General features: G+C 45.4%; 1 protein-coding gene across 1 annotated transcript in view; it reads right to left on the bottom strand.

Moving 5' to 3' along the window:
• The window catches only part of rhpn1 (rhophilin, Rho GTPase binding protein 1), a 70,463-nt gene that overhangs the window by 11,053 nt on the left and 33,401 nt on the right, over positions 1-26,009 (bottom strand). Inside the window, exons 7-13 of the mRNA XM_078398391.1 lie at positions 24,682-24,848; positions 20,826-21,013; positions 18,482-18,638; positions 17,117-17,236; positions 5,202-5,396; positions 3,187-3,263; positions 598-744 (exon numbers count right to left, since the gene is read on the bottom strand). Of these exons, the coding sequence (XP_078254517.1) occupies positions 598-744; positions 3,187-3,263; positions 5,202-5,396; positions 17,117-17,236; positions 18,482-18,638; positions 20,826-21,013; positions 24,682-24,848 (1,051 nt within the window). The remainder of the gene's footprint in view (positions 1-597; positions 745-3,186; positions 3,264-5,201; positions 5,397-17,116; positions 17,237-18,481; positions 18,639-20,825; positions 21,014-24,681; positions 24,849-26,009) is intronic.

The following is a 26,009-nucleotide window of genomic DNA, read 5'->3' as shown; positions in this document are numbered from 1 at the left end:
ATTCTCTGCCTTGGAAGATAGTGGAGGCCAATTCTCTGGATGCTTTCAAGACAGAGCTCTTAATGATAGCGGAGTCAGGGGAAGAAGGCAGGAACAGGGTACTGATTGTGGATGATCAGCCATGATCACATTGAATGGCGGTGCTGGCTCGAAGGGCCGAATGGCCTACTCCTGCACCTATTGTCTATTGTCCTGGCCCTTGCAGTGTACAGTTCGTCAATGGGAGGGGGGAAGGTTGCAGCCAACAACCTTCTCAGCTGATCGAACGATTCGCTGCAGCCTCCAGATTTTGTGCTTGGTGACTGGAGTCAAACGAGACCATGATGAGCAAGTGAAATGAATCTGGTTGAACTTGACCCATGTCCCTCCATTACCTACATATCCATGAATTATGTTCAAGGTCAAGCAATGCTGGGCGTTTCCAAAAATATAGATTTTTTTAAAGTACGTTTAAAAAAGGAAATACTTCTTGTTACTTAGCGTATTTCTATTATCTCCAATCCTTCTAAAAGATTTTCTGTTGAAAAATAACAAAAGCAGGAAATAAATTATAAAAAAATGATACATCACCAATGATTTGGTGTAAGGTGTACGTACATCTGCGGAGCCATCAGGGACAACTCCTGCAATAAGGACAGGAGAATCGCCACGCAGTGTGAATCCAAATCCTTTTTCACTTTTCTCAAGATCAACGTCTCTGACGGAGCTCCATCGGTTCTTAGCGGAGAAAACCGACAAGGGGCCCTACAAAGGGAAGAAGAGGAAATGAATGAAAAGGCAAGACACAAGAGTAAGATACTCACAGTGTGATCTCCAATTACTGTTTTGACAGGTAACATATGAGATGCAGTTGCTCTCAGATGGCTTTCTTCTTACTAATTATGCTATAAAACCAAACAAGGCCTCCAATTTCACCCCAATGGAAATGTTTCACTGCTGGATAATGGAGAGAGTAAATCAAAGTGTTGGAGTAACTCAGCGGGTCAGGCAACATCTTCAAAGAACATGGATAGGTGACTTTTCGGGTCAGGGAACCTTCCTCAGACTGATTGTGGTAATGAGGGGAGGATCAAGACAAAGCCTGGTAAGTGATTAGTGGATATAGGTGAGGTAGGGTTTGGTTAGGCATTTGGTTGGGACAAAGGTGATTAAAAGACTAAAGATGTGATGTGAGGACAGAAGAATTGCAAATTGCGAAGCCAGAGGAAAGAATGTAGGAGAAAAGGAGAAATGGGTGCGAGTTCAGGTGGGACACAGGGAGGAGTGAAGGGAGGAGAGCGGGGGGGGGAGGTAGGGGAAGAAGATGTGGAGGGGGTTTGGTAAATTATCTAAACTTGGAGAATTTAACGTTTTTATCATTGGGTAGTAAACAAAGGTCGGTATTGAAATGGGAAAAGGAGTTAAAATGGTTAGCTACCAGGAGATCGGATTGGCTTTGGCAGACTGAGCAGGGAACATCGGAAGCAATAGATGACATTCGAGGAGGTGCAAATGAAATTCTCTCACCTGGAAGGACTGCTGGAGTCCCTGGGTGGAGGAGATATAGGGACAGGTGTTGCATCTTCTGCAGTTGCAGGGTAAGGTACCTAGGGAGGGGATGGTTTTGGTGGGAAGGGATCAATAGACAATAGGTGCAGGAGTAGGCCATTCGGCCCTTTGAGCCAACACCGCCATTCAATGTGATCATGGCTCATCATTCTCAATCAGTACCCCGTTCCTGCCTTCTCCCCATAACCCCAGACTCGAACCAGAGTCTCAGGCGCTGCATTCACTGTAAGGCAGCAACTCACCGCTGCGCCACCGTGCCGCCCCTTATTCTTAAATGGCCTACCCCTTATTCTTAAACTGTGGCCCCTGGTTCTGGACTCCCCCAACATTGGGAACATGTTTCCTGCCTCTAACGTGTCCAACCCCTTAATAATCTTATATGTTTCGATAAGATTCCCTCTCATCCTTCTAAATTCCAGTGTATCCAAGCCTTGTCGCTCCAGTCTTTCAACATATGACAACCCCGCCATTCCGGGAATTAACCTAGTAAACCTACGTTGCACGCCCTCCACGTAGTGAAGCATGGAGTTATGGAGAGAGCGGTCTTTGCAGAAGGCGGAAAGGGGTGGAGGTGGGAAGATGTGATGGGAGTGCGATCACGTTGGAGGTGCATGAAATGTCGGAGATTGATGTGTAGGATGGGATGAAAGACAAGGACCAGGGGAACTCAATCCTTGTTCTGTTTCGGGTGAGAAGGGAGTTAGAGCAGCACTATGGGACCCATCTATGACAGCAACGACGAAATTGTGGCGCGTCGAAAAAGCTCGAAATAAAGGCGAGGAGCTTGGTATTTCGGGAGCGATGTGTTTAATACGTTCTCTAGACCGGTCCATTCCCGTGCCGAGGGGTCGGTAGTGTTATGGCCCAACCCTTGGGAGCCGCCACAAAATCACGTTTACTACAGAAAGAGGAGATTTTGGATGTCCAAGAAGGGAAAGTCTCATCTAGGGAGCAGATGCGGCGGAGATGGTGAAACGATAAAGACCGTGTTGTAATTTGGTCATGGAATAAACCAGGTATAGAAAAATAATATTCTAGGTATTATTTTCTCTACTTGGTTATTCCATAACCATAGTCAGGAAAATAAACTATAGTCAATTTATTTCACATAATAGGTGGTGCAGCTGCCTCACAGCACTAGAGACCCGGGTTCAATCCTGACCTCAGTTGCTGTCTGTACGGAGTTGGTACATTCTCCCTGTGACTGCACGAGTTTCCTCCAGGTGCTCTGGTTTTCTCCCACATCTCATCCACTCCCCGAGTGCATAGGGAGTGGATGAGAAAGTGGGATTCATGCAACCACAGAAGGCAAATTGGATGCAAAATTAAATCTCGAAAGTCAGAAATTATAAAGTTACAAGGTGGCTTTCTTGAGAAAGTAGAAGTAGTGCAAACAGGTTCAAGATTCAACCCAATCAATTCCTCAAATGGAAAAGAATGATAAGAGACACATTCCTTGAGATCCATTAAAAATCTAGTCTTTATTGGCAACTAAGCTTTCTCTATCCTTCTAACTCTGAATAACGTGATAAAAACAAAATGCCATTTTTGGTTTTCACCTATTTCAAAGAAAGTTGATCAAACTGAAACAAACACAAATGTAGAATTCAAATTATGATGAATTACTAATATGCTTACCAATCTGTGAAATATATCTGTGACTTTCACTTTGGAAAAGTTTGGCGTTTTAATTTCTGGTTTCTGCTGTGTTTTTGCTGCAAAGAGAAAGTGACATCCATTGATATATTTAAATTTATGTGGCTACAGATCGTCAGAGGACTGAGACCATCTCCTCTCATGCAGGAGTGTTCAGTGCTCTGGATGATGCTCATATGCAACCACGGAGGCCGAGGCTCAGTTCAACCAGTCAACGCTGCTTGGAGAGATGCAACCTGTCATACTGCGTCGGTTCAATCCAAAATTTAACCTTTCCCCACCCATGCTAAAAGAATTTCACCCATTCCTTCTCTCCCAAGATTCTGCCTCTGACCCACTGAGTTACGCCAGCATTTTGTGTCTGCCTTCCATGCTAAAGGATCGCAGATACTGCCATTTTGCAATCCTGAATTTGCTATTAAATGCTTCAAGAAATGTGGATTGAAAAAAATGAAGTGCAATTAGCTATGGTGGAACAGACTAAAAAGAGAATGAGCTGGAGGAACTCAGCGGGTCAGGCAGTGCATGTGGAGGGAATGGATATGCGATGCTTCAGGTCAAGAACCTTCTTCAGACTTTTTCATTCCTCCCCAGATGCTACTTGACCCACTGAGTTTCTTCAGCTCTATAGACAATAGGTGCAGGAGTAGGCCATTCAGCCCTTCGAGCCAGCACCACCATTCAATGTGATCATGGCTGATCATTCTCAATCAGTACCCCGTTCCAGCCTTCTCCCCATACCCCCCTGACTCCGCTATCCTAAAGAGCTCTGTCTAGCTCTCTCTTGAATGCATTCAGAGAATTGGCCTCCACTGCCTTCTGAGGCAGAGAATTCCACAGATTCACAACTCTGACTGAAAAAGTTTTTCCTCATCTACGTTCCAAATTGCCTACCCCTTATTCTTAAACTGTGGCCCCTGGTTCTGGACTCCCCCAACATTGGGAACATGTTTGCCTCTAACGTGTCCAACCCCTTAATAATCTTATACATTTCGATAAGATCCCCTCTCATTACACGAGCCTAGCTCTCTGGGTTTGCGGAGTTCCGCAGTATCCGCAGTTCATTGAAGAAACAAAGAATTGCAGATGCTGGTTTATATCAAAGATAGACACAATCTGCTGGAGTAATTCAGCAGATCAGGCTACATCTCTGGAGGAAAAGAATAGGTGATGGTTTAGGTCAGGACCTTCTTCAGACTGAAAAAGGGTCCCAAACTGAAACGTCACCTATTCTCTTTCTCCGGAGATGCTGCCTGACCCACTGAGTTACTGCTGAACCTTGTATATATCTGCAGTTCATTGTATCCCTAAAAAGAAAGAATGTCATGGTGTGTTTTATTTATGTTTTGTGGTATTGATGTACGAAACTGCTTAATAATTGTCAGCTTTTAATCATTTAAGTTACCGACATGAATCATCGTAAGTGGTATTTGAACAGCACATTGTAGAAAAAGTAGTATGTTTCATGCTTACTGCACTCATCTAACAAAGTCCAATCCCTCATGAAATCCCTGCAATCATAAAGTCATTAGTGATAGAAGAATTAAACCATTCAGCCCATCAAGTCTACTCCACCATTCAATCATGGCTGATCTCTCTCTCCCTTCTGACCCCATTCTCCTGCCTTCTCCCCATAACCTCTGATACTCTTACTAATCAAGAATCTATCTCAGCCCTAAAAATATCCACTGACGGCCTGCACAGCCTCTGTAGCAACGAATTCTACAGATTCACCACCCTCTGACTAAAGAAATCCCTCCTCATTTTCCTTCCTAAAAGAATGTCCTTTAATTCTGAGGCTCTGACCTCTAGTCCTAAACCCTCCTTCTAGTGGAAACATCCTTTCCACATCCACTCTATCCAAGACTTCCACTATTCTGGACATTTCAATGAGGTCCCAAATGCAATATTGGGACTCAGAGTGTCAGATACAGGTCGTATTCTTTGGCAGCTGATCACAGCAGCTAACCATTGATATTAAAACACTCTTAACTTACGATGAATGTCTGGAGCTTCAACAGTTTCAAAAAAGTCATCTTCACGATCAATCTCTGAGTACATCTTCAATGATCGTTTGTGGGCAACAGCGAGCACCTCCTGCAGGATATCCATCTTCCGCAGGATCCGACACAAGCTGTGAATCCTCATCGCTTCTTCATGCTTAATTATTGCTTTCTTTAAATGAGCCTTGCCTTTAGAAATCAAAAGGAAAAAAGGATTTATTATATTGATTACTTAAAATAAACCATAATTCTGGAGAAAGTTAGTGGTGACTGGGTTTGCTTTCATTTTACATACTGCAATTTGAGTCTAATTCTGACTGATGCAATGCAATTCTCTTCAAAGTTCAAAACAAACGAATTAGCTTGACAAAGTGACCTTTGATCACTTGAATCATTTCATAATCATCACAAACCTATCATTTAGTATAGATTTTAGAATTTTGTTTGGCAAGGCCAGGGGCCAGGAGATTTGGTGCTGGATATGGAAAGGTGCTTCGGCACACAGTTTCACATTATAGTCCTAACTATGCAGAGCTCTGCACTAGTACTACGACAATGGGAAGGAAAGGAGAATAGATCCCATTAGTGTGTTATCAGTGACATAACCCTGAGCCATTCTCAAATACCTGCTTCCAAATAGTTTCAGGAAAGTATGCTATTGAGAAAGATCCAGAAGGTGACAAGTTACTGAAAACGGTCAGAAAATAGGCTGGTCAAATTTCAACGCAGTGAGGCACCAAGCAAAATCAAGGCATCACTGTTCACTGATTGTTAAAAGATCAGGAAGAAAAATGGTAAGAATATTCATGCTGCTTTCCCATTGTATGTGAACTTGATCTGGCAACATTTCTAACTTGCTCAAATGGAAGAATTGCATAGCTAGGAAATTTTAAAACTAGAACAGAACTAAAATACACAGTAAACAAAGTAAAATAAACAAATGAACAGTTCAGATCCACTGCTTGGTAGAATTTCTAACCCAAGTTGTATTGCTTCATGCGATGGCATGGTAATAGTGTTTTGGTGAAGGTGTACACTAGATGGCACTAAAGGATGGAAACTGAACATTTATTAGCTCCAGACTTATACAGGGAGGGATTGGACAGACTTGGATTGTTTTCTCTGGAATTCCGGAAGTTGCAGGGAGACCTGATAGTATATAAAAGGCATAAATAGGGTACAGTCGGACAGTCGGAACCTTATTTAAAATATTTTGTAACAAAACCAAATTAAAGAAAAACTGCCCTTAGCAGAACAATGGTATCCATTATTAAAGCCAGGACTGTTGCCAGGATGGAGGACCTGAGCTAAAGTTGTTGGGCAGGCAGGAATTCCTTGGATTGCAAGAGGGGGGGGCTATTCTTATAGTGTATAAAATCACGAGGGGAATAGATAGCGTGAATGCATAGTCCTGAATGCCAGTAGAGGAAGAGCATCTCATATTTTGCTTGGGCAGCTTACAACACAGTGGTATGAATATTGATTTCTCTAACTTCAAGTAACCCCTGCATTTCCTCTTTCTCCATCCCACCCCACCCAAGTCGCACCAGCTTCTCGTTTTCACTCAACAAACAACTAACAATGTCCTGTTTCCTTTATTATCGCTACTTTTTTGCATATCTTTTATTCATTGTTCTATATCCACATCATCTTCTGTATCTCCAGTTTTCCTTTCCCGTGACTTTCAGTCTGAAGGGTCTCGGTCCCGAAACGTCACCCATTCTTTCTCTCCAGAGATGCTGCCTGTCCTGCTGAGTTATTCCAGCATTTTGTGTCTATGTCCTGTACCCAGGGGAGGGGAAATCCAGACGACACAGGCTGAAGGTGAGGGGCAAGATTTAATAGGAACCCGAGAGGCAAAGTTTTCACCAAGAAGGTGACGTGCATATGGAACAAACAGTCAGAGGAGGTAGTTGAGGCAGGTCTAACAGCATTTAAAAGACTCTTGGACAAGTACACGGATATGGGTCAAATGCAAGCAAATGCGAGTAGCTTGGATGGGGCATCGTGGTCAGCTTGAGTTGGGCTGAAGGGCTCGTTTCCATGCTGTATGACTTTATGATTAAGTCAATTATTAGCCTTCATCATTCCCAGATCTAGCGCCCAGCCCATATGCTGATATGCCTGCTATTAAAAAAGAGCTTGAAGGTGTAAAGAAGTTACTGCTCAACATAAATACAACAAAAGTTATTGGACCTGACCAAATACAGAATCAAGCCCTTAAGATCACGGCCAAAGAACTGGCTCCTATTTTGCAGATCATTTTCCACCAGTCGCTTGACTCAGGTGAAGTTCCGTTGGATTGGAGGAAAGCTAACATCACTCCTCTCTTTAAGAAGGATTCAACCACCAACCCGGCTAATTATCATCCTGTTTCATTAACAAGCACTTGCTGCAAACTACTGGAGCATATAATCGATGGTAATCTGATGAGATACCTTAGCAAACATAGCATACTTGCTGACAACCAACATGCATTTAGGAGGCATAGATCATGCGAGTCTCAGTTTATCCTGACAACAAATGACCTGGTCAAGAACCTTGACAGCAATGTCGTCACGGATTTAGTAGTACTAGACTTTTCTAAAGCATTTGATGTCATCCCACACTGCTTCGGAAGCTTGACTTCTACGGTGTTCGTTCCAACACGAAACAATAATTTCCAGTTTTCTAACAAAACGTCTTCAGCGTGTGTGTGTGAATGGAAAAAGCTCTGATTGACATCGAGTGTTAACTGGTACACCTCAGGGCACAGTACTGGGCCCTCATCTGTTTTTGCTTTACATAAATGACATCCATGAAAAAGTCTGATGATAAAGATGCTCTCCAAAATGATCTGGATACTATGGTTGAGTGGTCACAACAATGGGGGATGCAGTTCAATCCTTCCAAATGTGAAACCATGCATGTCACCAGGAGGAGGAAACCAGGCGAAACATCATATAATATCCTTGGTGCCACCATTGAAGAATCCAAACAGATCAAGTATCTTGGCATCAAATTACAGAACGATCTACGTTGGAATGGTCAGACTCATCATGCAACGGTGAAAGCAACAGGTGGCCTACATTTTCTGAGACGCAACTTTTATCATTGTTCAACTTCTATCAAGGAGAAGTTATACTTCACCCTTGTTAGACCATATTTGGACTACGCAGTTGCAGCATGGGGCCCATACACAATTAAAAACATTTCTTCCATCGAACGTGTCCAAAGACAGGTAGCTCGTTTTGTTACAAATACCTTTGAGAGAGAAGCGAGTGTTACCGAACTTTTAAATTCATTGGGGTGGAACACTCTCCAAGACAGACGTAAAGCCCGCCGTTTGACCTGTTTTTACAAAATGTTAAGTGGTCAGCTCGACATAGATGACCACATCTACACCAAACCCAAACCTATCAGGAGTTGACGAGAGCATTCAATTGAATTTGAGATACCAGCTATCAAGACAGATGTATAGCAACTCATTCTTCCCTCGCTCAATTAAAGCATGGAATAGTCTTCACCCTACTATAGCTATTCAACCAGACGCAACCAAATTTAAGACAGCTCTTCGCTAAGAAGCCCTTCTTGCTTAAGTCCATACTCCGCCACCTCCAGTTTAAATTCTATTTGGAATATTTTGGAGGACCAAGAACCAAGAACCAATTGATTACAGAAGTATGCTGTTGTACAGCTGCAGTACAATTGCATGATCTAAAGTCCTGATCTGAAGCCGTGGGATACTGGACTAGAAATCAATTCAGAAAGCGCTGATTTTTCCAGCACTACGTGAACAAAAATCAATTAATCTCAGAGTAGAACACGATTGTCCCCATTGCCGTGCGTAATCACAATGCTCCATTAATTTGACCTGACTGCAATGTGTGCTGCTGATACTCCACACTGGATATATTTATAGTGGTGTCAATCCTCATGAAGCAATCTCCAAGAGCAACTTGGTGACTTGGTTCAAAACAACCCCGGTTGTGGGCCAGACAAGAATCAACCTAGTTTTCATGAAACTGTTTTTGCAAATTTCAAATTGAAATTGCAAGAACTTTGTTGTTGTATTGGACAATAGGTGCAGGAGTAGGCCATTCGGCCCTTTGAGCCAGCACCGCCATTCAATGTGATCATGGCTGATCATTCACAATCAGTATTGGGTTCCTGCCCTCTCCCCATACCCCCTGACTCCACTATCCTTAAGAGCTCTATCTAACTCTGTCTTGAAAGCATCCAGAGAATTGGCCTCCACTGCTGAGACAGAGAATTCCACAGATTTACAACTCTTTTGACTGAAAAAGTTTAGCCTCATCTCCGTTCTAAATGGCCTACCCCTTATTCTTAAACTGTGGCCCCTGGTTCTGGACTCCCCCAACAATACCTAGTTCCAATGGGAAACCAATGGATCCGTGCATGCGCAGTTGAGGCACGTTGATCTAATACGTGTAAGAAAAGAAATGCAGATGCTGGTACAAATCGAAGGTATTTATTCACAAAATGCTGGAGTAACTCAGCAGGTCAGGCAGCATCTCAGGAGAGAAGGAATGGGTAATGTTTCGGGTCGAGACCTTTCTTCAGACTGATGTCAGGGGGGTGGGACAAAGGAAGGATATAGGTGGACACGGAGAACGGGGGGGGGGGGGGAAAGAGAGGGACAGAGGAACTATCTAAAGTTAGAGAAGTCAATGTTCATACCGCTGGGCTGCAAGCTGCCCAAGCGAAATATGAGGCGCTGTTCCTCCAATTTCCGGTGGACCTCACTATGGCACTGGAGGAGGCCCATGACAGAAAGGTCAGACTGGGAGTGGGAGGGGGATTTGAAGTGCTCAGCCACCGGGAGATCAGGTTGGTTAAGGCGGACTGAGCGAAGGTGTTGAGCGGAACGATCGCCGAGCCTGCATTTGGTTTCGCCGATGTAAAGAAGTTGACATCTAGAGCAGCGGATACAATAGATGAGGTTGGAGGAGGTGCAGGTGAACCTCTGTCTCACCTGGAAAGACTGTTTGGGTCCTTGGATGGAGTTGAGGGGGGAGGTAAAGGGACAGGTGTTGCATCTCCTGCGGTTGCAGGGGAAAGTGCCCGGGGATGGGGTGGTTTGGGTAGGAAGAGACGTGTGGACCAGGGAGTTACGGAGGGAACGATCTCTACGGAACGCAGAAAGGGGAGGGGATGGGAAGATGTGGTCAGTAGTGGGGTCCCGTTGTAGGTGACGGAAATGTTGGAGGATGATTTGTTGGATACGCTGGCTGATGGGGTGGAAGGTGAGAACGAGGGGGATTCTGTCCTTGTTATGAATGGGAGGAGGGGGAGCAAGAGCGGAGCTGCAGGATGTAGAAGAGACCCTAGTGAGAGCCTCATCTATAATGGCAGAGGGGAAGCCCCATTTCCTGAAGAACGAGGACATCTCTGATGCCCTAGTGTGAAACACCTCATCCCGGGCGCACATGCGGCGTAGACGGAGGAATTGGGAGTAGGGGATAGACTTTTTGCAGGAGACAGGGTGGGAAGAAGTGTAGTCCAGATAGCTGTGCGAGTCAGTGGGTTTATAGTAGATGTCAGTCACTAGTCTGTCTCCTGTGATGGAGATGGTGAGATCCAGAAACAGGAGGGAGATGTCAGAGATAGTCCAAGTATATTTAAGAGCAGGATGGAAATTGGAAGTGAAGTGTATGAAGTCAATGAGTTCTGCATGGGTACAAGAGGTAGCACCAATGCAGTTGTCGATGTAGCGGAGGTAAAGTTCGGGGATGGGGCCAGTGTACGTCCGGAACAGGGATTGTTTGACGTACCCGACAAAGAGGCAGGCATAGCTAGGGCCCATGCGAGTGCCCATAGCTACGCCTCTGGTTTGGAGGAAGTGGGAGGAGTCAAAGGAGAAGTTGTTGAGGGTAAGAACCAGCTCTGCTAGGCAGAGGAGAGTGTTAGTAGATGGGGATTGGCTGGTTTTACGGTCAAGGAAGAAATGGAGGGCTTCAAGACCATCCTTGTGGGGGATGGAAGTGTAGTGACTGGACATCCATGGTAAAGATGAGGGAGTGGGGGCCTGGGAAACGGAAGTTATCGAGGAGATGGAGAGCATGTGAGGTGTCTTAGATGTAGGTGGGGAGGGATTTGACCAGGGGGAATAGGATGGAGTTGAGGTAGGTGGAAATAAGTTCAGTGAGACATGAGCAGGCAGAAACAATGGGTCTGCCGGGACAGTTCTGTTTATGGATTTTAGGTAGGAGGTAAAATCGGGCCGTGCGGGGCTGGGGAACTATATGTTTGGAGGCATTAGAGGGTAGATCGCCGGAAATGGTGAGGTCCGTGATGGTGCTGATGATCAAGGTCTGGTGTTCGCCGGTGGGGTCATGGTCCAAGGATGAGTAGGAAGAGATGTCTGAGAGTTGTCGTCTGGCCTCGGTCCGGTCGAGGTCAGCCTGCCAGACTACCACAGCACCTCCCTTGTCAGCGGGTTTGATGACTAAGTCCGGGTTGTTGCAGAGTGAGTGGAGGGCTGCACGTTCAGGAGGGGAGAGGTTAGAGTTAGTCAGGGGAGTGGAGAATTTGAGGCGGTTAATGTCGCACCGGCAGTTGGAGATGAAATGTTCTAGTGAGGGTAGTTGGCCAACGGGTTGGGGTTCAAGAGGAGGGGGTCCGCGGGAGAAGGGGTCATCACTGGGGGGTGAGGACTTCTTCCCATGGAAGAAGGTTCGGAGGCGTGTTCATCTTGCGTCACAATGGTAAGATGGTTGCCGGATCCGCCCGTGCGCAGTTGGGGGAGGGTTGCCGCTCGGACGGGGGCAGGACCTGCCCAAGTAACGGGAGTGGCGGCCAACGAGGAGGGGGGGTGAGGAGAGTTCTCTTGCCGCTGGCCGCCGCGATGGCTGCCCGGGGCTGGGGTGAATGACTCCCTCTCCCCTTTCCTCTCCCCCTCGCCCGCCCCTGGCCCCGGGGGAGATTTAAGGGGAGTTGAGGGGGGATGGAGGGATAAGGAGGTTGGGGGGGATGGAATGGGTGAGTGGGGAGGGGGAGGGGGGAGTTGGGGAGTGGGGAGTTGGAGAGTGGGGGAAGGGAGGGTGCTGCACCAATGCAGGAGGAGATTTGGACCCAACGGGTCCACAGCAGCTAATAGATTCTAAAACTGGAAGGCATAGGCTTAAGGTGAGATGGAAGAGATTTAAGAGGAACATTAGGGGTCAACCTTTTCATTCAGAGGGTAGTAGGTATTTGGCAGGAGCTGCCAGAGAAATAGACAATAGGTGCAGGTGTAGACCATTCGGCCCTTCGAGCCAGCACCACCATTCAATGTGATCATGATTGATCATTCACAATCAGTAATCAATTATTATCTCAACGGTGTTATGTTAGGTAAGGGGGAGGTGCAGAGAGACCTGGGTGTCCTTGTACACCAGTCACTGAAAGTTGGCGTGCAGGTACAGCAGGCAGTGAAGAAAGCTAATGGAATGTTGGCCTTCATAACGAGAGGATTTCAGTATAGGAGTAAAGAGGTTCTCTGCAGTTGTATAGGGCCCTGGTAAGACCACATCGGGAATATTGTGTGCAGTTTTGGTCTCCTAATTTGAAGAAAGACATCCTTGTAATTGAGGCAGTACAGCGTAGGTTCACGAGATTGATCCCAGGGATGGCGGGACTGACATACGAGGAAAGATTGAAAAGACTAGGCTTGTATTCACTGGAGTTTAGAAGGATGAGAGGGGATCTTATAGAAACATAAAATTATAAAAGGACTGGACAAGCTAGATGCAGGAAAAATGTTCCCAATTTTGGGTGAGTCCAGAACCAGGGGCCACAGTCTTAGACAAAGGGGAGGCCATTTAAAACTGAGGTGAGAAGAAACTTTTTCACCCAGAGAGTTGTGAATTTGTGGAATTCTCTGCCACAGGGGGCAGTGGAAGCCAAATCACTGGATGGATTTAAGAGCGAGTTTGATAGAGCTCTAGGGGTTAGTGGAATAAAGGGATATGGGGAGAAGGCAGGCACGGGTTATTCATTGCGGACAATCAGCCATGATCACAATGAATAGTGGTGCTGGCTCGAAGGGTCAAATGGCCTCCTCCTGTACCTATTTTCTATGTTTCTAGTACCCCGTTCCTGTCTTCTCCCCTTACCCCCTGACTCCGCTATCATTAAGAGCTCCATCTAGCTCTCTCTTGAAAGCATCCAGAAAATTGGCCTCCACTACCTTCTGAGGAAGAAAATTCCACAGGTTGGCCTATCCCTTATTCTTAAACTGTGGCCCCTGGTTCTGGGCTCCCCCAACATTGGGAACATGTTTCCTGCCTCTAATGTGTCCAATCCCTTAATAATCTTATATGTTTCAATAAGATTCCTCTCTCATCCTTCTAAATTCCAGTATATACAAGCCTAGTCGCTCCAGTCTTTCAACATACGATAGTCCCGCCATTCCGGGAATTAACCTAGTGAACCTATGCTGCACTCCCTCAATAGCAAGAATGTCCTTCCTCAAATTTGGAGACCAAAACTGCACACAGTACTCCAGGTGCGGTCTCACTAGGGCTCTGTACAACTGCAGGAGGAGCTATTTGCTCCTATACTCAACTCCTCTTGTCATCAAGGCCAACATGCCATTAGCTTTCTTCATTGCCTGCTGTACCTGCATGCTAACTTTAAGTGACTGATGAATAAGGCCACCCAGATCTCTTTGTACCTCCCCATTTCCTAATTTGACATAATTCAGATAATAATCTGCCTTCCTGTTCTTAACACCAAAGTAGATAACCTCACATTTATTCACATTAAACTGCATCTGACATGCATCCGCCCACTCACACAACCTGTCCAAGTCACCCTGCATCCTCACAGCATCCTCCTCACAGTTCACACTGCCACCCAGCTTTGTGTCATCCGCAAATTTGCTAATGTTACTTTTAATCCCCTCATTTAAGTCATTAATGTATATAAATTTAGTAAATAGCTGCGGTCCCAGCACTGAGCCTTGCGGTACCCCACTAGTCACTGCCTGCCATTCTGAAAGGGACCCGTTAATCCCTACTCTGCTTCCTTCCTGCCAACCAATTTTCTATCCATGTCAGAACCTTACCCCCCAATACCATGTGCTCTAATCTTGCCCACTAATCTCCTATGTGGGACCTTAAAGACTTTCTGAAAGTCCAGGTACACTACATCCACTGGCTCTCACTTGTTACAACCTCAAAAATTTCCAGAAGATTAGTCAAGCATGATTTCCCCTTCGTAAATCCATGCTGACTCGGGACGATCCTGTTACTGATATCCAAATGTTCCGCAATTTCTATTTTATAATTGACTCCAGCATATTCCCCACCACTGATGTCAGGCTAATTGGTCTATAATTTCCCGTTTTCTCTCTCCTTCCTTTTCTTCCTTCAGTTCCTCCGTTACCCTAGGACATCTGTCCACTCGTACATCTGGGAGATTGTTTGTGTCTTCCTTAGTGAAGACAGATCCAAAGTACCGGTTCAACTCGTCTGCCATTTCCTTGTTCCCCATAATAAATTCACCTGCTTCTGTCTTCAAGGGACCCACATTTGTCTTAACTATTTTTTTCCTCTTTACATACTTAAAGCAGCTTTTACTATCCTCCTTTATATTCTTGGCTAGCTTACCTTCGTACCTCATCTTTTCTCCCCGTATCGCCTTTTTAGTTATCTTCTGTTGATCTTTAAGAGTCCCAATCCTCTGGCTTCCTGCTCATCTTTGCTATGTTATACTTCTTCTCTTTTATTTTTATACTGTCCTTGACTTCCCTTGTCAGCCACAGGCGCTTTTTACTCCACTTAGAATCTTTCTTCCTCTTTGGAATGAACTGATCCTGCACCTTCTGTATTATTCCCAGAAATACCTGCCATTGTTGTTCCACCGTCTTCCCTGCTAGAGTATCTTTCCAGTCAACTCTGGCCAGCACCTCTCTCATGCCTCCATAATCCCCCCAGCTCATCAACTGCAATACTGACACTTCCAATTTTCCCTTCTCCCTCTCAAATTGTAGATTCAAACTTATCATATTATGATCATTACCTCCTAATGGTTCTTTTACCTTGAGTTCCCTTATCAAATCCGGTTCATTACAAAACACTAAATCCAGAATTGCCTTCTCCCTGGTAGGCTCTAGTACAAGCTGCTCTAAGAATCCATCTCGGAAGCACTCCACAAACTCCCTTTCTTGGGGTCCATTACCAAGCTGATTTTCCCAGTCCACCTGCATGTTGAAATCTCCCATAACCACTGTAGCATTACCTTTGCGGCATGCCAATTTTAACTCTTGATTGAATTTGCACCCTATATTCAGGCTGCTGATTAGGGGGCCTGTAGATAACATTAGGGTCTTTTTACCCTTACAATGCCTCAGTTCTGTCCATACTGATTCTACATCTCCTGATTCTATGTCACCCCTTGCAAGGGACTGAATATCATTCCTTACCAACAGAGCGACCCCACCCCCTCTGCCCACCTGTCTGTCTTTTCGATAGGTCGTATAGCCCTGAATATTCAGCTCCCAGCCCTGGTCCTCTTGCAGCCATGTCTCTGTAATTCCCACAACATCATACTTGCCAATATCTAACTGAGCCTCAAGCTTATCCACTTCATTTTTTATACTTTGCGCATTCAAATACAATACTTTAACTTCGGTATACACCTCCCCTCCCATCTTACTCTCTTATCCCTTCTCGAACTTTCCTTCCCAAGAGCCAAAGACTCATACTTTACCTCCCAAGGCACTTCACCTCCAAGGCACTTCACCTCCAAGGCACTTCACCTCCAAGGCACTTCACCTCCAAGGCACTTCACCTCCAAGGCACTTCACCTCCAAGGCACTTCACCTCCAAGGCACTTCACCTCCAAGGCCGCTCCGCTACAGCTGCACTTACTTTTATCTGCCATCTAATCAACTACTTTAGGGCTGATTAGTAAATTGATTAGTAAATTACCTGAACCTGAGTCTTGGCGCTCTTTTTAAACTGCCTCTACCTGTGAGTCACCTTCTTTTGCGACTTTCGAAGAAAGCTGTAGAAGCGGATACAATTACCAATTTCAAGAGGCATTTGGACAAATATATGGATGGTAAAGGTTTTATAGGGATGTGGGACAAATCCAGGTAACTGGGGCGAGCCCTGATCACCAACTTGATGGCATATATATTCAGGATAGAAGAGTTTAAATTGAAGTCGTATTTGGCTGTAGAATCAAGGAACTTCAGATGCTACATAAAAGGACACAAAGTGCTGGACTAACTCAGCAAGTCAGGCAGCATCTCTGGAGATGGGTCCCGACCTGAAATGAAACCTATCCATGAGCTCCAGAGAAGCTGCCTGACCACTGAGTTATTCCAACACTATGTCATTTTCCATTTTGCTCTTTGAGTACAAAGTCACAAAGACCTATCACCTGAAAATAACTTTGGCCAACAGCCCTTGCTTTACAAACCTAAGACAAAGTCATCCATCTTATCTGAAAATCAAAACCTGCACATGCTGAACAGAAAATAATAAAATTACATTATTTCCACAATTTCTGCTTATACAGGCGCTCCCCGCCCGGCTTACAATGTTTCGACTTGCAAAAGTTCGACTTTGCGATGGTGCAAACGGCAGCCACCCGCGGCGAGCGGCCGCTCGCTTCCAGTCACGTGATCGCGTGTATTACAATGCATTTCCACTTACAATACTTTCGATTTCCGATGGGTTTCTCGGAACGGAACCTCATCATCCACCATCTTACTGTTTGCTGTATGTTGCTGCTGAACAATGTAAATTTTGTTTCTTGCTAAACAACTCAGTCACCACAATGCAAAAGCAATTTGTTAAATTGTACGTAACATGAGTTTGTTTATAAATATATGGATTACATTCTTTCTGTAGAAAACTTAAAAATTCTGAATCATTGAATGGTCATAGCCATAAGAAATCCTCTTTCTGTCCTACCTAATTTGCGTCGTTCCTCATTTTCCTGCAGTACTGTGATTAACGAGGGGCCTTCTGGCATTGTTACATGAAGTTGCTGAAGAGCCTTTACATGTTCACTTTCGTCATCGTCTGGACCCACTGAAACAAAGCATGCACAAAGAATCCTGTCATATACTCTGAAATACTAACTTTCCACACATCCCCAAGTATCCACTGCTTGCAAGTCCAGTGTTGATAGATTCAACAAAATGGCATGCTGTCTTAATTTTCATTCTGAAATTTAGCCAAGCTTTCAGTCCATTATATTTCCAGCCCACTAAGACTTGCTTCTTCCACTGCTGGACCTTTCACTTCCAATATCAGCATCGTTGCTCAAACATTTTTGACGTTGATTTCTTCACCTTGACAGCTTTGCATTGTCATCATTGCAGAAGTGTATTAATGAGCTTTGTACTTTGGTTTCATCACATACTTTGCTTTTGCACTATTATGGTCTGGTTACCTAATGTTACTGATATGACCATTTCCCCAAATACATTCACTGCCTCATAATAATTACGCAAACTGCAGAATAAATATATAAATTAAATTAAAATCATTTTCTGATTAGTGTGGTGCTTGTGCATAAACTAATGGCAATCCACATTTGAAATACTGCAGGTGCATCTATATTGAGCACTACAGTTAGTGAAGACAAAATCAAAAGGATAGAACTCATTCAAATAACACCAGCAGAATATTCTCATAGGAAAATAATCACCTATCCAGTTTCATGGGAAATTAACTGAAAATCAGGGACAGGCTTTGCTTGCTTGATTGACTCTTCAACTTGAGAGGAATAAGTATATTGCCTTTCTTTATATTAGCTTCATGTTGTTGATGCCCCATGTTCTCATTCTAGTGATGCTCCACTTAGAAAAACATGGATGTAGATTAAAATGGTAATTCAGAAATTGGCCTTCACCATTAAAGGTGCACCAGAGGGGAGTGAGTGCTGTTGTGCAATCGTGGTATGGGGAAGGGGTGATTTTGGGAAGTCAATGGGGGTTTGTTGGTGGGGCAGGCAGGCACAGAATGACAAACCCTGTGCTGGATAATTATCTGGGTTGGGTTTGCAGCAATGTGCTGAGACCTGCTCCAAGAGCCTCTGAAACAGCCTGCTACCCCTGCAGGTGCCCTAGGAACCACAGAAGTACAATTCGATATACAGTCATAGGAACGAAAGAGCCCAAATTCTCAGGATCAATGCGTACACAGCATCATAAGCACAACCGTGAATATTGACTGCACCTGTCTGATCCAGTTTTTGGAGTGCTGCCATTCAACAAGAAAATGGCTGTCAATACGTTTCATATAAACAGGTTCCAAAGTGATTTTACTTACTTGTATGGTCACACAGAGCAACAGCAGCAAAATAGTGTGAAACTGCTTTGAAGTACTCAGATTTGACCTGGACCATAGTTGTCCAAGAGAATGGAACATAGTCTTTCACTGGAGGTTGTGTCATTGTCTGATAGACCAAGGAATAAACATCAGCCACCTATAGTAACATAAAGAATAAGAACATAAACAGCCATGTTACTATAATTACTATGACTGACCGACATATATCACATCAATAAAATGGTACCATGAGTTTCTTATTTCCACAAAAAGAACCACTTGCTTGCACAATTCCACGAACTGGACATTGACAAAGATTACAAGCCATACCAACAATGCTCATATCTATATACTAAAATTCTCGTTTGTTTGTTTGTTCCTAAATTACAGCCAAAACGGTACACGATAGCACGACAATTTTAGACCCACCTTACTCACAGCCGTCCCTTTGTTACTAATAGAAGTTTCATTGAAATCGGTGTTATATTTTTAAAGTTATTCACATTTTAAGGTTTAAATCTATCTCCTAGGGAGTGAGGGGGGGGAAGAGGGAGCATAAGGGGGGGGTTGAGGGGGATGGAGAGGGGGAGGAGGAGGGGAGGGGAGGAGGGAGGAGGAGGAGGGGAGGAGGGGAGGGGGGGGGGGTAGGAGGGGAGGACGGGAGGGGAGGAGGAGGGAAGGGGAGGAGGAGGAGGGGAGGAGGGGGGAGGGGAGGAGGGGGGAGGGGAGGAGGAGGGGGGAGGGGGGAGGAGGAGGGGGAGGGGTGGAGGAGGAGGGGAGGGGAGGAGGAAGGGGAGGGGAGGAGGAGGGGAGGAGGAGGGGGGAGGGGAGGAGGAGGGGGGAGGGGCAGACGAGGAGGGGGGAGCGGAGGAGGAAGGGGAGGGGAGGAGGAAGGGGGAGGGGAGGAGGAAGGGGGAGGGGAGGAGGAAAGGGAGGGGAGGAGGATGGGGAGGGGAGGAGGATGGGGAGGGGAGGAGGAAGGGAGGAGGAGGGGAGGGGGAGGAGGAGGGGAGGGGAGGGGAGGGGGAGGGGAGGGGGAGGAGGAGGGGAGGGGGAGGAGGAGGGGGAGGAGGAGGGGGAGGGGAGGAGGAGGGGGGAGGGGAGGAGGAGGGGGGAGGGGAGGAGGAGGGGGAGGGGGGAGGGGAGGGGGGAGGGGAGGAGGAGGGGGAGGGGAGGAGGAGGGGGAGGGGGGAGGAGGAGGGGGAGGGGGGAGGAGGAGGGGGAGGGGGGGAGGAAGGGGGAGGGGAGGAGGAAAGGGAGGGGAGGAGGATGGGGAGGGGAGGAGGATGGGGAGGGAGAGGGGGGAAGGGAGAGGGGGGAAGGAGGGAGGAGGAGGAGGGGAGTAGGAGGGGGGAGTGGGAAGGGGAGGAGGTGGGGGAGGGGAGGAGGAGGGGGAGGGGAGGAGGAGGAGGAGGGGGAGGAGGGGGAGGAGGAAGGGGGAGGGGAGGGGGAAGGGGGGAGGAGGGGAGGGGAGGGGGAGGGGAGGAGGGGGAGGAGGAGGGGGGAGGGGAGGAGGAGGGGGGAAGGGGAGGAGGTGGGGGAGGGGAGGAGGAGGGGGGAGGGGAGGGGGAATGGAGGAGGAGGGGAGGAGGAGGGGTAGTGGAGGAGGAGGGGGAGGGGGAGAGGAGGAGGAGGGGAGGAGGAAGGGGGGAGGAGGGGAGGAGGAGGAGGAGGGGGAGGAGGAGGGGGGAGGGGAGGAGGAGGGGTAGTGGAGGGGGAGGGGAGAAGGAGGGGGAGAAGGAGGGGGAGGGGAGGAGGGGAGGAGGAGGGGGGAGGGGAGGAGGAGGAGATTGGGGGGAGGGGGGATAGGGGGAGGAGGGGGAGGGTAGAGGGGAGGGAGAGGGGGGAGGAGAGGGGGCTGCCCCAATGCAGGAGAGGTTTGGGCCCCAACGGGTCCACTTGGCCTAGTCCCAAAACTAAAGTTGCAAAAATAGCAAAGAATCTCATTATGAAAGCAATTGCACTTTAACATGCTCAATAATTATGTGAAATAACTTTATAATAATACAATTCTAAATTAGTAGCAGCCTCAGAACCAGAAAGCACAGGACAATTACTTACTAAACTAAAAAAGGTTGGTGCTTTTAGTTCATTATCAGTGGTCCTTTCGTCATTGATTCCCACAGCAATAGACAATAGGTGGAGTAGGCCATTCGGCCCTTCGAGCCAGCACTGCCATTCAATGTGTTCATGGCTGATTATTCATAATCAGTACCCGGTTCCTGCCCTCTCCCCATACCCCCAGACTCCGCTATCATTAAGAGCTCTATCTAACTCGATCTGGTAAATGGTAAGCAGTTTGTCCATGATTTGCATGTGATACAAGCAAATTGAATGATCTTACCCTGGCAGCCTCCTGTGCGCTCTGCAATTGCATCAAGAAGTCGTCCTTAATTCCTGCCAGCATTACATTTTCAAAGACACATTCCTGTACCTGTGCAATCATCAGGCGCACTAACATGTTCAGAGATGGTGTGCTCATATCAAGGCTTGGTGCATTAGAGAAGTTTTCTTTCAAGTAGTTCAAAGCACCTGGTGAGGACAGACATGATATATTTCACCGTCAATTATGAAACAATGTCTCGGGGTCTGGAGCTTTGGGGTTTTTTTTCTCTCTCTTTTTTTTTCCTCTCCCCCTCTTTTTTTCCCTCCCCCCCCCCCTCTCCCCCCCTCCCCTCTCCCCTCTCCCCCCCCCTCTCCAATTGTAAGTTAATTGACATATGTAAATTGCCCCTAATGTGTTACATATAAACATATAAAATATGTGCAGCAGGAGGCCATTTGGCCCTTCGAGCCAGCACCGCCATTCATTGTGATCATGGCTGATCATCCACAATCAGAAACCTGTGCCTGCCTTCTCCCCAAATCCCTTGATTCCGCTAGCCCCCAGAGCTCAATCGAACTCTCTTTTAAATTCATCCAGTGAATTGACCTCCACTACCTTCTGTGGCAGAGAATTCCACAGATTCACAACTCTCTGGGTTAAAAAGTTTCTTCTCACCTCAGTTTTAAATGGCCTCCCCTTTATTCTTAGACTGTGGCCCCTGGTTCTGGACTCCCCCAACATTGGGAACATTTTTCCTACATTTAGCTTGTCCTGTCCTTTTATAATTTTATACGTCTCTATAAGATCCCCTCTCATCCTTCTAAACTCCAGTGAATACAAGCCCAGTCTTTCCAATCTTTCCTCATATGACAGTCCCGCCATCCCAGGGATTAACCTCGTGAACCTACGCTGCACTGCCTCAATAGCAAGGATGTCCTTCCTCAAATTAGGAGACCAAAACTGCACACAATACTCCAGACGTGGTCTCACCAGGGCCCTATACAACTGCAGAAGGACCTCTTTACTCCTATACTTAAATCCTCTTGTTATGAAGGCCAACATGCTATTAGCTTTCTTCACTGCCTGCTGTATCTGCACGCTTACTTTCAGTGACTGGTGTACAAGGACACCCTGGTCTCGTTGCACCTCCCCTTTACCTAATCTGACACCATTGAAATAATAATCTGCCTCCTTGTTTTTGCCACCAAACTGGATAACCTCATTTATCTACATTATACTGCATCTGCCATGCATCTGCCCACTCACTCAACCTGTCCAGGTCACCCTGCAACCTCCTAACATCCTCTTCGCGTTTCACACTGCCACCCAGCTTTGTGTCATCTGCAAACTTGCTAGTGTTACTTCTAATTCCATCATCCAAATCATTAATATATATTGTAAATAGTTGCAGCCCCAACATCAAACCTTGCGGCACTCCACTCGCCACTGCCTGCCATTCTGAAAAGGACCTGTTTGCTTTGTTTCCTGTCTGCCAACCATATCATCCATATCAATACCCTACCCCCAATACAATGTGCTTTAATTTTGCACACCAATCTCCCGTGTGGGACCTTATCAAAGGCTTTCTGAAAGTCGAGATACACTACATCCACTGGCTCATCTTTCTCCATTTTTCTTGTCACATCCTCAAAAAATTCAAGAAGATTGGTCAAGCAGGATTTCCCCTTTGTAAATCCATGCTGACTTGAACCAATCCTTTTACTGCTATCCAAATGCTCCGTTATTACTTCTTTACTAATTGACTCCAGCATCTTCCCCACCACCAATGTCAGGCTAACTGGTCTGTAATTCCCCGTTTTCTCTCGCTCCTTTCTTGAAAAGTGCAATATTAGCACAATCCACAGGAAATGATCCTGAATCTATTGAACGTTGGAAAATGATCACTAATGCATCCACGATTTCTAGAGCCACTTCCTGAGTACCCTGGGATGCAGACCACCAGGACCTAGGGATTTATCAGCTTTCAGTCCCATCAGTCTACCCAATACTATTTCTCGCCTAATGCAGATTTCTTTCAGTTCCTCTGTCTCCCTAGATCCTCTGTCCTCTAAATACATCTGGGAGGTTGTTTGTGTCTTCCTTAGTGAAGACAGATCCGAAGTACCTGTTCAACTCTTCTGCCATTTCCTTGTTACCCATAATAATTTAATCAGTTTCTGCCTCCAAGGGATCCACATTTGTTTTTACTACTCTTTTTCTCTTAACATATCTAAAGAAGCTTTTACTGACCTTCTTTATATTCTTGGCCAGCTTCCCCTCATACTTCATCTTTTCACCCCGTTTTGCCCGTTTTGTTATCTTCTGTTGACCTTTGAAAGTTGCCCAATCCTCTGGCTTCCTGCTACTCTTTGCAATGTTATACATCTTTTCTTTTAGTTGTATTTCATCCCTAACTTCCCTTGTCAGCCACGGTTGCCTCTTACTGCCCTTAGAATCTTTCTGCCTCTTTGGAATGAAATAATCCTGCATCTTCTGGATTATGTTCAGAAATTCCTGCTATTGCTGTTCCACCGTCATTCCTGCTAGGATCCTTTTCCAGTCTACCTTGGCCAGCTCCTCTCTCATGCCTTCATAGTCCCCTTTGTTCAACTGCAACACTGACACTTCTGATTTAATCTTCTCCCTCTCAAATTGCAGATTAAAACTACTCATATTTTGATCACTACCTCCAAGCGGTTCTTTTACCTTGAGTTCCCTTATTAAATCTGGTTCATTGGACAACACTAAATCCAGAATTGCCTTCTCTCTGGTAGGCTCCAGTACAAGCTGCTCTAAGAATCCATCTCGGAGGCACTCTACAAACTCCCTTTCTTGGGGTACAGATCCAAGCTGATTTTCCCAGTCTACCTGCATATTGAAATCCCCCAGAACCACAGTGGCATTACCTTTATTACATGCCAGTTTTAACTCCTGCTGCAACTTACACCCTATATATAGGCTACTGTTTGGGGGCCTGTAGATAACAACCATTAGTGTCTTCTTACCTAAACAACTCGTCAACTCTATCCACAGTGACTCTACATCGTCAGTCCCTGTGTCTCCCCTCGCAAGAGACTGAATTTCATCCCTCACCAAACAGTTACCCCACCACCTCTGCCCACCTGCCTGCCTTTCTATAGGATGTATAACCCTGAATATTCATTTCCCAGTCACGATCCTCCTGCAGCCACGTCTCTAATCCCCACAATGTCATGTTGTGCAGAAACAAAAAACTGCAGATGCTGGTTTATACCAAAGATAAACACAAAGTGCTGGATTAATCAGTTGGTCAGGCAGCATCTCTGGAAAAAAGGGGGATGACATTTCGGGTTCCAACCCAAAACATCACAGATCCTTTTGCTCCTGAGATGTTGTCTCCAGCACTTTGTCCCTATCCTAGTGTGTTGTGAGTGGTGAGATAGTGGAATAACAGACTAATGTGAATGGGTGATCAATAGTCAAAGGGCCTGTTTCCATGCTGTATCTCTAAAACTAAATCTATCTGAAAAAATAATTGATAAATCAATGACATTAAATCAATATAAATCTAGAAAACCCCAATACAGGAGCTGCAAAATACCATGAAAGTATGTATCTGAAAACTAAAACTGTTACTCCTAAATTTAATTTTACTTATTCAGTATCAACACTAAATAAAATAAAGCCTGAGATTTAGGACACAGATGCTAAAATATGAGTGACTCTAGAAGCAAAATTCTAGAATTAGAAAATACTATTTTCTTATAGGACAAAGATTAACTTAGCAAAATCTGTGGCTCATAGAATGATCCATTCAGTCATCAATTCAACTACTTAAAAAGTAATTCAAACAAATATTTTCCACATTAATTCTATCTATTCAATTCAGACCTACCTGCAGCTTTCTGGAAAGCATCAATAGCCTGATCAATGCCTTCCTTAGTGGTTCGTTCTTGCCTTGCACCAATCTGTGTAAAAAGTGCACCAACATTGAAGAGTAGACTTCCCTTTTCAAAAGCCAGAGCCCGTTGATACGAAGGAACACCAGTCAAAGAGTCATACCTAGCAAAATATTGATAAAAGGAAAAAAAGTTGCTTAATAGATCACTTGATAAACACAAAACCACATTATGGCACTTTTTTTTCCAGTACATGGATAGGAAAGGTTAGAGGGAAAGGCCAAATTGTACTAACTAAGATGGGACACTTTGGTCAGCATGGACAAGTTGGACCAAAGGGCCTTTTTCTGTGCTGCATAACTCTACGACTCCAGTTAATCAGGGCCTGGGTGTGAATACTGACCATAAAATTAATTGGATCAACTATTCAAAGAGTGTGTTTACAAAGCAATTCTCAAGATGGATAACTTGCAGTAAGTGACTCAGCTACTAGCTCCACAAAATCCTTTACATACCTGGCATGCTACGCAGATGGTAGAATGGAATACTCTCAGCTCATATTAATGAGCCCAGTCTCAATTACACACAAACCTGTTCACCATCCAGAATAAAGCAGTCTGACTGATCAGTGCCCCATGTGCCACCCAAAACATATACTCCCTCTGTCATTGGTGCCACAAGGTTTCAGAGCACATCATTTTGAACATCCACTGCTGACATTTAAACATAGAACAATACAGCACAGATGTAGGCTCTTCAGCCCACATGCCTGTGGCAACCATGATGCTAATTTAATTTGCTCATCTGCCTGCAAACATTACCAATGCTTCTTCATTAGGATCGACTAGCTAGATGGACAAGGACAATGTATATAGAAACAATGAAAAAGCAGATGCTAGTTTATACCAAAAATAGACACAAAGTGCTGGAGTAACTCAGCGGGTCAGGAAGCATCTCTGGAGAAAAAGTACAGATGATATTTCAGGTTGGGACTCTTCTTCTTCGAAGGTTCTTTGGGTCCCGACCTGAAACAGCACCTATCCTTTTTCACCAGAAATGCTACCCGACTCACTGAGTTACTGCAGCACTTTGTGTCTTTCTGGTGCTTAGGAACAGCACCATCATCAACATGACCAGAAATATATGGCTGTACCTTTATTGTTGCTGGGTCCCCCTACAAGCACCATCCTTATTTCAGGATTTACCATCAATACTCATGAAACAAAATGATCAAAATTATATACATGGGCACATTCTTTCGGCTTATCTTTAATTTCCAAATCTTTATTACCTCAAGAAAATTAATATGCTTCTCGTTTCATCT

The sequence above is a fragment of the Rhinoraja longicauda genome, chromosome 4 (assembly GCF_053455715.1).
Source record: "Rhinoraja longicauda isolate Sanriku21f chromosome 4, sRhiLon1.1, whole genome shotgun sequence".
Lineage (NCBI taxonomy): Eukaryota > Metazoa > Chordata > Chondrichthyes > Rajiformes > Arhynchobatidae > Rhinoraja > Rhinoraja longicauda.
The sequence above is the reverse complement of the archived record's forward strand: the minus strand, read 5'-3'. Positions and strand labels throughout refer to the sequence as shown.